General features: G+C 40.3%; 1 protein-coding gene across 2 annotated transcripts in view; it reads left to right on the top strand.

Moving 5' to 3' along the window:
- The window catches only part of PTPN21 (protein tyrosine phosphatase non-receptor type 21), a 351990-nt gene that overhangs the window by 101956 nt on the left and 235562 nt on the right, over nucleotides 1-14472 (top strand). For both annotated transcript variants that reach the window (XM_069208139.1, XM_069208138.1), the window contains exons 7-9: nucleotides 6377-6464; nucleotides 8869-8957; nucleotides 14369-14456. In XM_069208139.1, coding sequence (XP_069064240.1) covers nucleotides 6377-6464; nucleotides 8869-8957; nucleotides 14369-14456 — 265 coding nt within the window. The remainder of the gene's footprint in view (nucleotides 1-6376; nucleotides 6465-8868; nucleotides 8958-14368; nucleotides 14457-14472) is intronic.

Here is a 14472-nt window from a genome sequence, read left to right as displayed (position 1 = left end):
ACCCAGTGCCTCACGCCATTATCACAACAGATGCTTCCATGGTTGGGTGGGGAGCACACCTCAACAATCACTGCATACAAGGTCAGTGGGACAATCAACAAAAACTACTTCACATAAATCACTTGGTACTGCTAGCGGTATTTCTAGCATTAATAGCGTTTCAACCACTGATAGCCCACAAACACATTCTTGTAAAGACAGACAATATGACAACAATGTATTATCTCAACAAACCGGGGGGGGGCACACTCGTCACAGCTGTCTCTCTTAGCACAAAGAATTTGGCATTGGGCAATTCACAACAACATTCGCCTAATAGCACAATACATAACAGGCATTCGGAATCAGTTAGCCGACAATCTCAGTCGAGATCAACAGCAAACTCACGAATGGGAAATACATCCCCAGATCCTACAAGATCACTTCCACCGCTGGGGGACACCAAACATAGATCTATTTGCAACAAAAGAAAACGCAAAATGCCAAAAATTTGCGTCGAGGTACCCACACCCTCTGTCCAACTGCAATGCTCTATGGATCAGCTGGTCAGGGATATTTGCTTACGCTTTTCCCCCTCTCCCGCTCATTCCTTATCTGGTCAACAAACTGAGTCAAAACAAACTCAAACTAATACTCATAGCACCAACCAGGGCTCGCCAACCGTGGTACACAACACTGTTGGACTTATCAGTAGTACCCCACATCAAACTACCAAACAGACCAGATCTGTTGACACAACACAAACAACAGATCAGACACCCGAATCCAGCATTGCTCAATCTAGCAATCTGGCTCCTGAATTCTTAGAATTCGGACATTTAAACCTTTCACAAGAGTGTATTGAGGTCATTAAACAAGCGAGAAAACCTACAAGAAGACATTGTTACGCAAACAAATGGAAAAGATTTGTTTGCTACTGTCAGAATAATCAAATTATGGCACTAGATGCCTCCACACAAGACATTGTAAGTTATTTACTACACTTACAAAAGTCTAATCTAGCTTTCTCTTCCATTAAAATCCATCTCACTGCAATTTCTGCCTATCTGCAGATTAAACATACAACATCGCTTTTTAGAATCTTAGTTATTAAAGCATTTATGGAAGGACTAAAAAGATTCATACCCCCATGGACACCACCAGTACCTTCCTGGAACCTTAATATTGTATTAACACGACTCATGGGTCCACCGTTTGAACCCATGCATTCTTGTCAAATCCAATATCTAACTTGGAAAGTAGCCTTTCTAATAGCCATCACATCACTTACAAGAGTGAGTGAAATACAAGCATTTACCATTCAAGAACCCTTTATACAAATACATTAACATAAAGTGGTTCTCCGTACAAATACAAAATTCTTACCAAAGGTCATATCACCATTCCATCTAAACCAAACTGTGGAACTCCCAGGCTTCTTTCCACAATCAGACTCAATAGCTGAAAGGGCCTTGCATACATTAGACATAAAAAGAGCACTAATGTATTACATTGACGGAACGAAACAATTTTGTAAAACTAAACAATTGTTCGTATTTTTCCAGAAACCTCATGCAGGTAACCATATATCCAAACAGGGCATTGCCAGATGGATAGTTAAATGCATTCAAACCTGTTACGTTAAAGATAAAAGAGAATTACCCATTACACCAAGGGCACACTCCACTAGAAAGAAAGGCGCCACAATGGCTTTTCTTGGTAATATACCAATGACAGAAATTTGTAAGGCAGCCACCTGGTCTACGCCCCATACATTCACTAAGCATTACTGTGTAGATGTGTTAGCAACACAACAAGCCACAGTAGGACAGGCTGTATTAAGAACTTTATTTCAGACAACTTCAACTCCTACAGGCTGACCACCGCTTTTGGGGAGATTACTGCTTTGTAGTCTATGCACAGCATGTGTATCTGCAGCTACACATGCCATCGAACGGAAAATGTCACTTACCCAGTGTACATCTGTTCGTTGCATGATGCGCTGCAGATTCACATGCGCCCTCCCACCTCCCCGGGAGCCTGTAGCCATTTTACTTGCATGTAAATTGTAAATATGTAAATAAATAATCTTTTACTACACACTATGTAATACATTTCTACTCCATTGCATGGGCACCTCTAGTATCCTTACTTTACCAACTCCTACCTCACCCTTTGCGGGGAAAACAATCTAAAATGGAGTCGACGCCCACGCGCAGTGGAGCCGAAAGGGATGAGTCACTCTGTCCCGTGACTCAAAAAGACTTCTTTGAAGAAAAACAACTTGTAACACTCCGAGCCCAATACTAGATGGCAGGAACAGTGCACAGCATGTGAATCTGCAGCGTATCATGCCACGAACAGATGTACACTGGGTAAGTGACATTTTCCATATATATATATATATATATATATATATATATAGAGAGAGAGAGAGAGAGAGAGAGAGAGAGAGAGAGAGAGAGAGAGAGAGATATATATATATATATATATATATATATATATATATATATATATATATATACAGGGAGTGCAGAATTATTAGGCAAATGAGTATTTTGACCACATCATCCTCTTTATGCATGTTGTCTTACTCCAAGCTGTATAGGCTCGAAAGCCTACTACCAATTAAGCATATTAGGTGATGTGCATCTCTGTAATGAGAAGGGGTGTGGTCTAATGACATCAACACCCTATATCAGGTGTGCATAATTATTAGGCAACTTCCTTTCCTTTGGCAAAATGGGTCAAAAGAAGGACTTGACAGGCTCAGAAAAGTCAAAAATAGTGAGATATCTTGCAGAGGGATGCAGCACTCTTAAAATTGCAAAGCTTCTGAAGCGTGATCATCGAACAATCAAGCGTTTCATTCAAAATAGTCAACAGGGTCGCAAGAAGCGTGTGGAAAAACCAAGGCGCAAAATAACTGCCCATGAACTGAGAAAAGTCAAGCGTGCAGCTGCCACGATGCCTCTTGCCACCAGTTTGGCCATATTTCAGAGCTGCAACATCACTGGAGTGCCCAAAAGCACAAGGTGTGCAATACTCAGAGACATGGCCAAGGTAAGAAAGGCTGAAAGACGACCACCACTGAACAAGACACACAAGCTGAAACGTCAAGACTGGGCCAAGAAATATCTCAAGACTGATTTTTCTAAGGTTTTATGGACTGATGAAATGAGAGTGAGTCTTGATGGGCCAGATGGATGGGCCCGTGGCTGGATTGGTAAAGGGCAGAGAGCTCCAGTCCGACTCAGACGCCAGCAAGGTGGAGGTGGAGTACTGGTTTGGGCTGGTATCATCAAAGATGAGCTTGTGGGGCCTTTTCGGGTTGAGGATGGAGTCAAGCTCAACTCCCAGTCCTACTGCCAGTTCCTGGAAGACACCTTCTTCAAGCAGTGGTACAGGAAGAAGTCTGCATCCTTCAAGAAAAACATGATTTTCATGCACGACAATGCTCCATCACACGCGTCCAAGTACTCCACAGCGTGGCTGGCAAGAAAGGGTATAAAAGAAGGAAATCTAATGACATGGCCTCCTTGTTCACCTGATCTGAACCCCATTGAGAACCTGTGGTCCATCATCAAATGTGAGATTTACAAGGAGGGAAAACAGTACACCTCTCTGAACAGTGTCTGGGAGGCTGTGGTTGCTGCTGCACGCAATGTTGATGGTGAACAGATCAAAACACTGACAGAATCCATGGATGGCAGGCTTTTGAGTGTCCTTGCAAAGAAAGGTGGCTATATTGGTCACTGATTTGTTTTTGTTTTGTTTTTGAATGTCAGAAATGTATATTTGTGAATGTTGAGATGTTATATTGGTTTCACTGGTAATGATAAATAATTGAAATGGGTATATATATTTTTTTGTTAAGTTGCCTAATAATTATGCACAGTGATAGTCACCTGCACACACAGATATCCCCCTAACATAGCTAAAACTAAAAACAAACTAAAAACTACTTCCAAAAATATTCAGTTTTGATATTAATGAGTTTTTTGGGTTCATTGAGAACATGGTTGTTGTTCAATAATAAAATTAATCCTCAAAAATACAACTTGCCTAATAATTCTGCACTCCCTGTATATATTAATATCAAAACTGAATATTTTTGGAAGTAGTTTTTAGTTTGTTTTTAGTTTTAGCTATGTTAGGGGGATATCTGTGTGTGCAGGTGACTATTACTGTGCATAATTATTAGGCAACTTAACAAAAAAAAATATATACCCATTTCAATTATTTATTATTACCAGTGAAACCAATATAACATCTCAACATTCACAAATATACATTTCTGACATTCAAAAACAAAACAAAAACAAATCAGTGACCAATATAGCCACCTTTCTTTGCAAGGACACTCAAAAGCCTGCCATCCATGGATTCTGTCAGTGTTTTGATCTGTTCACCATCAACATTGCGTGCAGCAGCAACCACAGCCTCCCAGACACTGTTCAGAGAGGTGTACTGTTTTCCCTCCTTGTAAATCTCACATTTGATGATGGACCACAGGTTCTCAATGGGGCTCAGATCAGGTGAACAAGGAGGCCATGTCATTAGATTTCCTTCTTTTATACCCTTTCTTGCCAGCCACGCTGTGGAGTACTTGGACGCGTGTGATGGAGCATTGGCCTGCATGAAAATCATGTTTTTCTTGAAGGATGCAGACTTCTTCCTGTACCACTGCTTGAAGAAGGTGTCTTCCAGGAACTGGCAGTAGGACTGGGAGTTGAGCTTGACTCCATCCTCAACCCGAAAAGGCCCCACAAGCTCATCTTTGATGATACCAGCCCAAACCAGTACTCCACCTCCACCTTGCTGGCGTCTGAGTCGGACTGGAGCTCTCTGCCCTTTACCAATCCAGCCACGGGCCCATCCATCTGGCCCATCAAGACTCACTCTCATTTCATCAGTCCATAAAACCTTAGAAAAATCAGTCTTGAGATATTTCTTGGCCCAGTCTTGACGTTTCAGCTTGTGTGTCTTGTTCAGTGGTGGTCGTCTTTCAGCCTTTCTTACCTTGGCCATGTCTCTGAGTATTGCACACCTTGTGCTTTTGGGCACTCCAGTGATGTTGCAGCTCTGAAATATGGCCAAACTGGTGGCAAGTGGCATCGTGGCAGCTGCACGCTTGACTTTTCTCAGTTCATGGGCAGTTATTTTGCGCCTTGGTTTTTCCACACGCTTCTTGCGACCCTGTTGACTATTTTGAATGAAACGCTTGATTGTTCGATGATCACGCTTCAGAAGCTTTGCAATTTTAAGAGTGCTGCATCCCTCTGCAAGATATCTCATTATTTTTGACTTTTCTGAGCCTGTCAAGTCCTTCTTTAGACCCATTTTGCCAAAGGAAAGGAAGTTGCCTAATAATTATGCACACCTGATATAGGGTGTTGATGTCATTAGACCACACCCCTTCTCATTACAGAGATGCACATCACCTAATATGCTTAATTGGTAGTAGGCTTTCGAGCCTATACAGCTTGGAGTAAGACAACATGCATAAAGAGGATGATGTGGTCAAAATACTCATTTGCCTAATAATTCTGCACTCCCTGTATATATATATATATATATATATATATATATATATATATATATATATATATGCATCATGCTACATGCTATGAAATCCTTTACTATGGCTGCTTGGAAGGACGTTCGGCTATCTCAGAATTATAGTGTCTGAGAATACAGCTGCCTCTAGAACCACATCAACCGAGAAACAGTTAATATTAATTTTATTTATTATTTAGTTTATAATCGTCCTTATACCCTTTATGGTTTCTCAATGCCAGTGCACCGTAACATACATCTGGATCTTGCTTCATCTCTTGCATATAGTATCGTAGGCCTTCTGTGCCACTAAGTTATACAGCGCTTATGAAGTCTAACAATGACGCATTGTATCCAGTATCCCCTTATTTCATCCATGGATTCATAAGAATTGCCAAGGTTTTACTGAGGGAGTCAAGATATAGTGGGCTGTGCGACCTCTTATGTACTGTGGATTTTTTCTTTTTGCATATAAGAAACTGGAAAGGGGGCCAGCTGCTATATTTCTGGGATTTATTTATTTTGTCATATAGAACAAGCTGCATTTGTTTTTTTCTCTGATTATTTGTTAATACCTATACATTCACCTGCTAAGACATGGTCTCATGGTTAAGTAACTGACAACCAGCAAGTAGACTGCTAATCACAACTAACACCCTTAAATGGGTTTATGGTCTCCATGTGCTTTAGTTCTGTTGCTTTTTTGTGGGTGCTTAGAACCTATCTAATAAACACAATCTAATATCTGGACGTGTACACAATGTTGACTTTGATCACAGTTTTTAATTGACTTCAGGGGCCAAAAAATGCTAACTGTGACTTTTCTGCTTTTTCAAAGGGGCCTCACTCCACCTGAGACAGAAATGTTATACATGCAGGAGGTAGAAAGGATGGACGGCTATGGAGAAGAAAGTTACCCTGCAAAGGTATAGTCTGTATTCAGTGATTACATTTTGCTTTTAAGGCAGTACATAATGCTTTGCAGGAATCTTTGTTGCTAATTAGGATTTTTACAGCACAGTTCTGTTCCCGGTGTGTTAATGAAGCACTTACTTTGGCTTTGGTTGCAGGCATGCAGATGCATTCATGAATGAACACCAAGGCGTTGGTTGTTCATGCCTGAAGTACAGAGTGGAGTATTTTGGTTGCAGGTTTTGTGATGAGGTGCTGTAAGAGGCACATGTCTGCAGAAGTGTGGCAGATGGCAATTATTATGTGCATTGCATGAGGTCCAGAGGCGAGCTTCTTGCATTTAACTGGTAACAATGCATGCAGGGACAGACAGACCTGAAACAAGATACTCTCATTTTATAATGTCATCAGCCAGCACTGAGAATCTCAGAATTAAGTGAAGAATCCAGGCATTTACAAAAATGACGTTTAATTCTGCAAGGCCCTTTCTAGCTAACCCAACAGCTTACCTTCGCTACTTTAAGGAGTGTATCATAAGGGAAAGTCCTGGAACACAGAGGACACTATGCAACACAGCAGACATTTGCGGGCAATAAACAGAGTGGTGTGCCCCAGATAGTGTCCATAAAGACAGCAAGAAGCCACTTGGGGGGCACAGTTGTCTCTACACCATGCACAAAAGCAGCTCAATGCATAACCAAGTATATTCAGGGGGAATCCCAGTCACTTGTTGGTGAGCTCCAGGGTAAACATCTAACTGCAAACTCCTAGATTGAGGGATTTTGAAGGGTTGACTATTGTGAAGCATTTAAAATACTGTAGGTTTTTTCATGGATGTTTCTGGCTAATTTATGAGACGATGCAAAAATAATACTACTATAATTTAATCATGTTGATCTAATAATAGCCTTCTAAGTGCAACATCTAAGTTTTTATTGTAACTAGCGAGCTGTGACGTCAATTAATGCTTATTGACTAGAAGTGATGGGTGCTTCTTCAAGGTCATAGTACTAAATTTAGGCAAAGTTAATGGACCTTATATGCAGCAACAGTGGTATGTGATTTAATAGAAAAACAATTCCATGGAATACCATTACTAAGAAACCATTTCATCTAAATTGTTTAATGCGAAGTTTCAGAATTAATGGCATTTCCCTTTTCGTAGAAACCAATACATACAAAGTCTTTTTGGTTGAAATTAGGTTTTGTTTGTTTATTTTCAGAAACAGTTTTGTCGGAGATATTTATTTCAGCGCTTTATCTCAAGGGACATTATTTAATATTTATATAGTTTACATTGTCAGACAGTTACTTTGGATGCTTTTAATTCTCTGACCCATCACCATCCATAAGCACCATCCATCGTTCACCCCAGACAACCCCTAAACACCCTTAATCCCTGCCCCCAAAACCACTAGCCACACCTAAACTATACTCCTCCCTGATACCTAAAAGCTCTTTCTATTCCAAAAATCCAACATCCCGAACCTTAAAATAACTCACTACCCCTAACTCCACCAATTCCTGAACCCTAAAACCCCCTTCTAGGCCTAAACCCCACCCATTCTATACCCCTTATAGCACCTGATCACACCCAAACTTCATCCATTTCTAAACCCTAAAAAAACCTCATGGCCCTTTAACATCAGCCATCCATGACCCATAAGGACTCATCACCCTAAGCTACTAATCCTTGAATCGCAAAAAAAACCTTTGTACATCAAAACTCCGCTCGTCCCAGAATCCTTATAACCCCTCACCATCCTAAACTGCACCGCATTCTAAACCCTAAAAACTCATCACCACCTGATTCGCTGCCCATAATTGAACCTTAAAAACTCTCACATCACTAAATGCCACCCATCACTAAATCCTAAAATTCCACCCAAGTTTAATGTAATTGTGGATTTTCCTTCAAATTATCTTTCCATTAAAATGTTTCCTTTACTATTTTTTTTTTTTTTTTTTTTTTTGTATTTCCCTAAAATTGTCTTATCTTAAAATTTGGTTTTCCATTAATTTGTTTCCTCTAGTGTGGTTTCTCAGTTTTTGTTTTTCATTAATTCACACCATGCTCTAACGGCTTGGTTGTGACAACAAGCTCCAGATTCACACCCACAGCTGTTAAATATTCCTTTGTAACTCAGTAGGAATACATATTCCCCAATCCACTAAACCAGATTCCACTTTTTCTGGTACTAGAATATATTATTTATAGAAGGAATTTTGAGGTCCTTGGTTTGCCTGAAGGTCTGATGGCATCCACATTTGTTCTTTGGTAGTAAACTGGCACTATGTTTCGCTAGAATTACATTGTAATTATGGGAGTCATTTTGCCTTGGTTTGTGTTTGCTGATAGTGTCATACTAGCCACTTTATTTTCTGTTCTTGCAATTTGTTCTTTATTGCTGCTTACAGGACAGCCGAGGATACGATATCTGTATCGGAGCATGTTTGGATGGTATCTTTGTGAAGCACAAAAATGGCAGACCGCCTGTGGTGTTCTGGTAAGCAAATTGACAATCAAAAAAGAAATGTGTTCTCTAGATGATTTATGGTGGGTGGTTTGCGTTTGGCGAGGAGTGCTGTACCTTAATTGAGTCTGTGTTTGAAGAGGAAATAACCATGGTTTGTAAAGTAATATTTGGAAGTGTTTCAGAGTAAACTGGTTCCCTTGTTGCTATATACCTTGAAACATGCTACCACTGTGTATTGGAACTTTGAAATCTTGCATGGAAAAATGCTCCATGCAAGAGCATTTTCAACTTATTTTGGGTAATCTTGTCCACATTTATATTCAAGTTTATCACAGGGTTGTTTGTAGATGAAGACTGGATCCATATCACATTTTCAGGTAGCTGTTGACATATGTTACTGATCCTCATTTAGAATCTGAAAATAGAAGTATATAACTCATAGACATCCCTGAAATCTGGCGTGGATCTAGCCTTTGTGGAACAATATTTGACACTCCTGTCATGCTCTTCAACATCTTCTCCTATCACTTTGCTGTAATTTTTGCAATTAGCTACCTCCCATTACAGACACTTCTTATTTTTAGGTCTCGCGTAGGCAGTGCATGCGCGCTGTCTCTTTGAGACATGCTGTACCTACAGTGTGGGCTTGAAGCACACCCATCTTTATCATTGGTTTATTTTACTGTTGTTCTTAAATGCTTGCTTTTCTTTGGTTAATAGGCTTAGTAGTCACTCCTTTTCTAATTTTTAACCTCTCATGAGGATTGCCCCGGTTACATGTGCCCTTACTCTTCATGTTATTTACGATGCTTTGTGAGCACTGTTTTTTTTTTTTGGGGGTGTCTGTTCAAGCCACGACAACAACGTACTTCGTCGAGTACAATTGACTTTATGATTTGTGCCTCTAAGCTGTTTGTTCTTCGTCCTCTGTGAAGAACGAGATTAGGAACTTCCCCGAGTGCTATTGAGTTTTCATGTTTTACTAAAGAACATAATTATGCATGTCCCCACGCGCAATGAACTTTTCTTGTATTTTAAATGGCGCTGCCGTCTCTGTAGTGCAGCCACAGCACATTGGTTTCCCTCCCCTTCCACTATGCAATAAAGGTATTGTGCTTCTGTTTATATTGAAAGCGTACAGCCAAATTCACAAGTGTGTGCCCGTAAATGCGCGTGATATCTACAAATAATGAGTGAGTTCTGTTGTTGCTATGCCTGTGAAACTGCATCCAACAGAAAAGAGTGGACAGAAATGTCCTGTAGAACAGTGGTTCCCAACCTTTTGACTCCGGAGGACCCCCACTGAATCACTGCTATAAGCCGAGGACCCCCAGGCAATTTGTGCGATTTGAATTTCAAACATTAAAGCAGTAACTTGCAAAAAATACACAAACAAGTACACACCGTACAAATACTCAAATTACTAAAGATACAAATATTTTATATTGTAAAAAGTTGCAAAAATTGTAATGGGAAGGTTGCACCGCATCTCTGCAACTAATTTTTCATTGGTTTTATTTAGGAAGGCTGACTCCTCAGGTCGGATGCTACATTTGCCAAGCAATTTCTGTTTTTATTTTTTATGTACAAAAGATCTGAGAAAGCTTTTTCACATAAATATGTGATGGGGAAAGGAAGTAAAACCAAAAGGGCCTCCCTTCCCTCAATAACTTCTCTGTCACATGTAATTAATTTGTTTTATAGCACCTCTCATACCAGGAAGTTGGAGCACTTTACAGGATAGTACAAGGTGTAGGATTCACATCATTCACACCGGTAGGCATTTTCTAAGAGCGCTTGATCTGGAGAAGCATGAACTCCTTATTCAGAATATAACACAGTGGTTAGCATTGACTCTTAATAATATGAATGTATTTCTACACAAGCAAATCTTTTTTAGCAGCATAAGGAAAATGAAAGACTGGGAACAAAAACACACATTTCTAATTTGTGCCATGCAGTTCTTTGTTGGCAGTTTATAGCTCGCTATGATAGATTACGATTGTAACTTAAGAACTGTTCAGTAACAAAAGAATCTCTGTGACAAAAGCAGTAACTCACTGTGCTATGCACAAAAAGTACTGTTCTTTGCATGATACACGTTCTTTACAGCAGGCATATTGACCATCTGCGCTACCTTAGATGAGTCAAAACTGCCACTAGACAAAACTCCCATCTCTCTCCAGCAGGTACATTAATTACCAGAGTTATCTTGACACTTTCATTTTTGTCCGAATTATAATGGATGTACAAGGAACTTTGCAGTGCTTTTAAAACTGCTGCGCAAAAGTAGTAATACATATAAAAGCACACATTTGTCTGTCGGAGGCCCCAGCTGGAGAAGTTCATTCCTGACAGCCCAGGCCTTTTGTCCCCCTGGGAATGTGCCATGGACCCCTGGGGGGCCGCGGACCCCAGGTTGCAGTACCTTATGTGGCTAATGGAGGTCTCTTTAGAGCTCCATACGGACACCTAGTAACAGCCTGTGGTTCTGCACCTTTCCTTGCTTGGCGGATGTTCTTTTATTTTACAGGGGACTAGCAGCTACCACTGTGTGTTTCCACTATCACCAGAAAACTCTAAGCTCCTCCTCTTGCCCCAACCCATCTACAGGGACACAAGTGAAAGAATATTGGATATAGCAAGGTTGGTTGCTGCTACACTTGCCTCCCTATGTTCCTGGGGTTGCCTTTGCTATAGACGGCTGCCCGCTGAATACTTTAGTAGCTGGTGCCTCCCATCAATGTATTCAGTGTGTTGCCTCATGCAGCACAACAAGTACAAGTTCCTGCTAGAAATAACTGATGAGTTCAGTGGTCTCTATGCCTGTGATACTGCATTCAGCGGAAAAGAGTGTGGTTAAAAAACATTGTTTAGAAGGCTGCATTAAGGGTGCAGTACGTTTTATGGCTAAACGAGATCCCTTTAGAACTCTTTAGGGACACCTACTAACAGCCTGTGGTACTGCTTTCCTTTCCTTGCTTGGTGGATAACTTTTTTTTCTACAGAAGACGTAGCAGCGACCACAGAGTTTTCTGGTGATAGTGGAAACACGCAAAGCTCCAGCTCTTGCCTTATAAGTGTGACTTTTTTTGTGAGAACAATGTTGTATTTTATTTAAAAAAACATATCTATTACTATATTTTCTTTTATGGCATGTTTTTTAAACTAGTCTAACAATTTACCCAATCTTTATGGGAGTGGGGTGTGCCTAATCCTCCCCACTATCCAGGCCATAGAATTTTTATTTTTCAAGACACGTAGGATATTTGAAAAGGCACAGCTGCCTTCTCACTGCAGCCTTAGCATATTGGTTTCTCTCCCCTTCTCTTGGCTGCACCAGATTCTTTCATAAACCCATCAGATGTTTATGTGCACTGCAGCACTGTCTGAAACCAGCACCTAATGTTTTAAATATCATTATTAATGTCACATTGCATGAGCATAACTTGCAATACATATTTTCAATTGTTTTCGAGTGTGCCACAAGCTCATTATGTGCTCCAGGCTTTCTCCATAACGTAGTTAATGATTTTCAGACCGTTTTCATTTGATTATGTTAGGTTTTGTGACTCATTGGGTAGTCTAATATATGGGTAGTCGGATAATGTGCTGCATGGCTAAACACTTATAAGGTCCCTAAAGTGAGACCTATTGGCTGTGCCAATGCTTGTTTAAAGCTTCCTGAGGTTTGATCGGAGATGTTGGCTTAGTTATATTTCAAGTCATATTTTTACAAGTATATTTGTTAAGTTGTGGGTGACTTTTAATATTCAATCACAAACGAATTTTCCAGAATTACAAACCTCACTATTCTATTCTGTTCACTGGTTTTATAAACCCCCTGGCTACCCGAAGCCCGGCTTCCCAGCGCTAGAGAGAGAATCTTCGATAAACTAATTTGGGCAAGAGGTGGGTTTTTAGCCAATTTCTAACACTCATAAAACTATTTACAATTTTAAGCCTGAAGGACAAGGAATTCCAGAGTTTAGGTGCAAGATATGTGAAGGACTAGTCTACACTTGTAGCCCGCTTGTTTCTCAGAACGTCAAGAAGATCCAGGTTATGAGACCTAAGATCCCTAGTGGACCGTGATCAGTTGCTGGAGCACATGTGGGCCAATTTTATGTTTTGCCTGATGAACAAAACATGGTACCTTAAATTGTACTCTGCTGCTTATAGGTAGCCAGTGATGGGTTTTCAGTGCTACCTGTGCTGACTGTGTTTTAGGGTTGCCTAACAGTATTCGAGTTGGCGCATTCTGAAAAATTTGAAGCTTTTTAATGACCATCATTGGTCTACCCAAAAAAAGCAAGTTGCCATAATCTAAGCGTGACAGAAACAGTCCTTGAATCACTATTCTTTGTGGCTCCACTGGGAGCCATTTTAAAGTTTTCCTTTAAACTAGCAGCCAGCCACCTTTTTGTGCTTGAGAGGCCATGGAGAGATGTCATCCAAAGTGATCCCTAGACTCTTGACTTCCATCTTGGACATTGGACCTTGCCCTAAGGAGGGAGGCCAAGTAATCTGCTCCCATAGAGTTGGATTATTACCCACTGTCATAACCTCTTTCTTCTTTCCATTTAACTTTGAGCAGCTGGCTGCCATCCAGTGAGATACCGTCTCTTAGCGGAGGTGGAGCCTGTGCCAGGATATAGCGAGGCAATCAGCTGGATATCGTCCACATAGGCACTACAGCCACCCCACTACACACCGAATATTTCTCAAACATTCCACTATAAATTAGCTTAATTATTTTCTTATGTAGTTATCTATGCAAGTGCACGTATTTGGGGGGATATTACAGTCTTTTTTGCTAAGAAAATTGTTTTCTAAAGGGCACAGGTAATAGGACAGGCAGGTCTGTATGTGTTTAACAGTGGGCTGATGTGGTTCCAAGGCCTTGAAAGAACTCTATCCCTATTTGCACACAGGCTTCAAGTATGAACTGTGGTTCTGACACGGTTCCTAAATGGTCAGGTGGAATATAATGGTATTCTCAAACCAAAGCTCCTTTGCGTTGTTGTCTTCCCTGAGTTCTGAAAACTGAGTGATGGGGAATATTCTCTGCTGCCAACTTCTGATATGAGTAAATAAGTTTGAACCATACTAAATTCTTATTGATTATACTGAGCTACTTTCTGAAGATTGTTTTCTTGTTTGAAATGTTTTTCTTGTTTAGAACTCAAAATGAGGCATGGTCTCCCTTGTTAAGACCTAATGTGTTTAATCTCCTTCCTATTCTATAAATGAAATCTAGGGGGAAAATGAAAGGATATTGTCAATACATCATTATTTAATAGTGCTCACTTTTGAAATTAAACTACTTTAAATATGTTTTCCCTACTTTTGATTCAGGATCAGGAAATTTGGTTCTCTGGTGCTTTGGTAACAATATAACCACACTTTTATTTTTTGTGTCTCAATGTTTCTGTCTGTAGGTGGCATGACATTGCAAACATGTCGCACAACAAGTCCTTTTTTACACTTGAGCTTGCAAGCAAGGAGGAATCCATCCAATTCCAAACAGTGAGTGAATCTTTTT

This window comes from Pleurodeles waltl, chromosome 9, assembly GCF_031143425.1.
Source record: "Pleurodeles waltl isolate 20211129_DDA chromosome 9, aPleWal1.hap1.20221129, whole genome shotgun sequence".
NCBI lineage: Eukaryota > Metazoa > Chordata > Amphibia > Caudata > Salamandridae > Pleurodeles > Pleurodeles waltl.
The sequence above is the reverse complement of the archived record's forward strand: the minus strand, read 5'-3'. Positions and strand labels throughout refer to the sequence as shown.